Genomic DNA, 2,500 nt, shown 5'->3' with positions numbered 1-2,500 from the left:
TATGACAACACGCACATTTAAACCTGCGCCTTTCCCAAGTGGTACCCGGAAGTAAATTTGTTTACATGGTGACGTCACGGTGATTTGGGTCTATAGGCTTATATAAAGCCTAATAATCAGCATGTTGTTGTTATGCACTGTTCTGTCACTAGAGGGCAGTCCTACCACTCAAATGTCCTGTTGTTAACATTGACCATTGAATGAGATTACATGAGAAGATTATATTAAATGTACTATTATCATATAATCTATAATTATCTAATTGTATTAATATTGATCAAAATCGAATTATATTGGAATAACGAAATTGGTTCCAACAGCCCTAGAGTGTACCTGAGCAGCCATGTCAGAACCGAGTCTCTGTAGGGAACAAACTTGTTCTTGTTCTTGGCGGATCCCTGTTCGGCCAGCGCTGAGATCACCAGACCTAATGTGGTCAGAGATCTGACACACGCACACAGACACACACACACATGTACGCACACACACACACACACACACACACACACACACACACACACACACACACACACAGACAGACAATACAACAGGGTAAATTGCTTTTCATTTCATTCAATTCAAAATGTGTGTCATCTGTGTGTGTGTGTGTGTGTGCGTTGTGCGTGTGCGTGTGCGTGTGCGTGTGCGTGCGTGCGTGTGTGTGTGCGTGTGTGTGTGTGTGTGTGCGTGTGTGCGTGTGCATGTGGTTTTACTTGTTGATGTTGCTTCCTCCTTCAGCCGTTCCCCTGCTGCTCCGGTCTTTGCTGCTCGTTCACTTCCAGCCAAGTCAACCAGACTCAACCGACTCACCTTCTCCCCACTCGTCTACAGAGAGAGAGGAGAGAGAGAGAGAGAGAGAGAGAGAGAGAGAGAGAGAGAGGGAGAGAGAGAGAGAGAGAGCGAGAGAGTGAGAGAGAGAGACAGAGAGAGAGACAGAGAGAGAGAGACAGAGAGAGAGAGAGGACAGAGAAGAGGAGAGGAGAGAGAGAGAGAGAGGTGAGAGAGAGAGAGAGAGAGAGAGAGACAGAGGGAGAGAGAGGAGAGGAGAGAGGACGGAGGAGGAGAGAGAGAGAGAGAGAGAGAGAGAGACGGAGAGAGGGAGAGAGGGAGAGGGAGGGAGAGAGAGAGAGAGGAGAGAGAGAGAGACAGAGAGAGAGGGAGAGAGAGAGAGGAGAGAGAGAGAGAGAGAGAGAGAGAGAGAGAGAGAGAGAGAGACAGAGAGAGGGAGACAGAGGAGAGAGAGACAGAGAGAGAGAGAGAGACAGAGAGAGAGGGAGAGAGAGAGAGAGAGAGAGAGGAGAGAGAGCGAGAGAGAGAGAGAGAGAGACAGAGAGAGAGACAGAGAGAGAGAGAGAGGGAGAGAGGGAGATTGATTTTATAAGCACCTTATTTTCCATGAATAAAGGACATTTTTAGCATAAAGTACCTGACTAAATCATGCAATTAAACATATTGACACATAGACAGTATTGAGATTCTCACAGAAACACAGGGTTAAAACAGAGCTGCCCGTCAACAGACGAACACAAGGCATCAGTGAAGCACCAACGAGACAAAAAAACAGCAAAATCATTCATGAGTGAATAAAACCTAAAATCCACTGTGATTCGAGCTCGTACCAAAGCTTTAAACAATGGCAGCAACTCCCCACCTGAAACATTTTCTATTTGATTTTTCCGGCTTTTGTAAATTGACAGTTTAGCCTGTCCCACTACAAAGTTCAACAGCTCCCACTTCATTGCATTTGTTCTTTTATAACCAGCACCAAAAATAAAAGCAGTTTCACTCCAACTCTCCCCACATTTGACAAACACATATTCTACAACTCCAAACAGTACTTCAAGTCTTTTACACTCCAGAAAACAGTGAAAAACAGACTCTGGTTCTTGACAAAAAGGACAGTTGTTAGACACTGTTGGATTCAACTTGGAGACAAAACTATTAACTGCCACTGCTCCCTTCAATATTCGCCACTGCAGGTCACCTGACCTCTTGTTTAATGGTGCTTTATAAAACACCCTCCACACTGGTTTACAGTCATCCTGCACATTCAGTCTCTCTCTCCACACAGTGTCTGTTCTCCCACTCAGCATCTTTTTGTTTAAAGCTTGCACACAGTATTTATACATTGCCTTCCCATTCAACATGTACAGGTTTGTAGATTCAACGTTTTTATAAGCCAACAAAGGTCCCATCAGTCCAGTTTGGTCTATTTGAGGACCCAGTTCAGGAAAAGGATCCCCATCATTAGGACTGTCCGTTCCATTTAGATAGTCCTGTAACATTTCCCACTCGTGATTATTCAGTCTTTCAGTCCATGCGTTCAACAAGTTCCTGGTCTGCCGACCCGACCTCAGACCCATCAGAGAGGACAGAGCCTCTGTGTTCTGAAGTCCTGGGCCTGCTGCATCCACTACATGTTTCAGCTTTACTATCCCGGCTGAAACTAAACGCTGGGTGAGACCAAGTCTGCTTTCGTTCTGAATGTCCAGTCGGGCCC

The 2,500-nt window shown here is 45.5% G+C and overlaps 1 protein-coding gene across 1 annotated transcript in view; it reads right to left on the bottom strand.

Moving 5' to 3' along the window:
* The window catches only part of kif13ba (kinesin family member 13Ba), a gene marked incomplete at its 3' end in the record, with an annotated part of 76,429 nt that overhangs the window by 35,183 nt on the left and 38,746 nt on the right, over nucleotides 1-2,500 (bottom strand). The window contains 4 exon segments of the mRNA XM_083662302.1: nucleotides 334-335; nucleotides 338-444; nucleotides 714-732; nucleotides 735-825. Of these exon segments, the coding sequence (XP_083518428.1) occupies nucleotides 334-335; nucleotides 338-444; nucleotides 714-732; nucleotides 735-825 (219 nt within the window).

This window comes from Poromitra crassiceps, assembly GCF_964638095.1.
Source record: "Poromitra crassiceps genome assembly, chromosome: 28".
NCBI classification, from domain to species: domain Eukaryota; kingdom Metazoa; phylum Chordata; class Actinopteri; order Beryciformes; family Melamphaidae; genus Poromitra; species Poromitra crassiceps.
The sequence above is the reverse complement of the archived record's forward strand: the minus strand, read 5'-3'. Positions and strand labels throughout refer to the sequence as shown.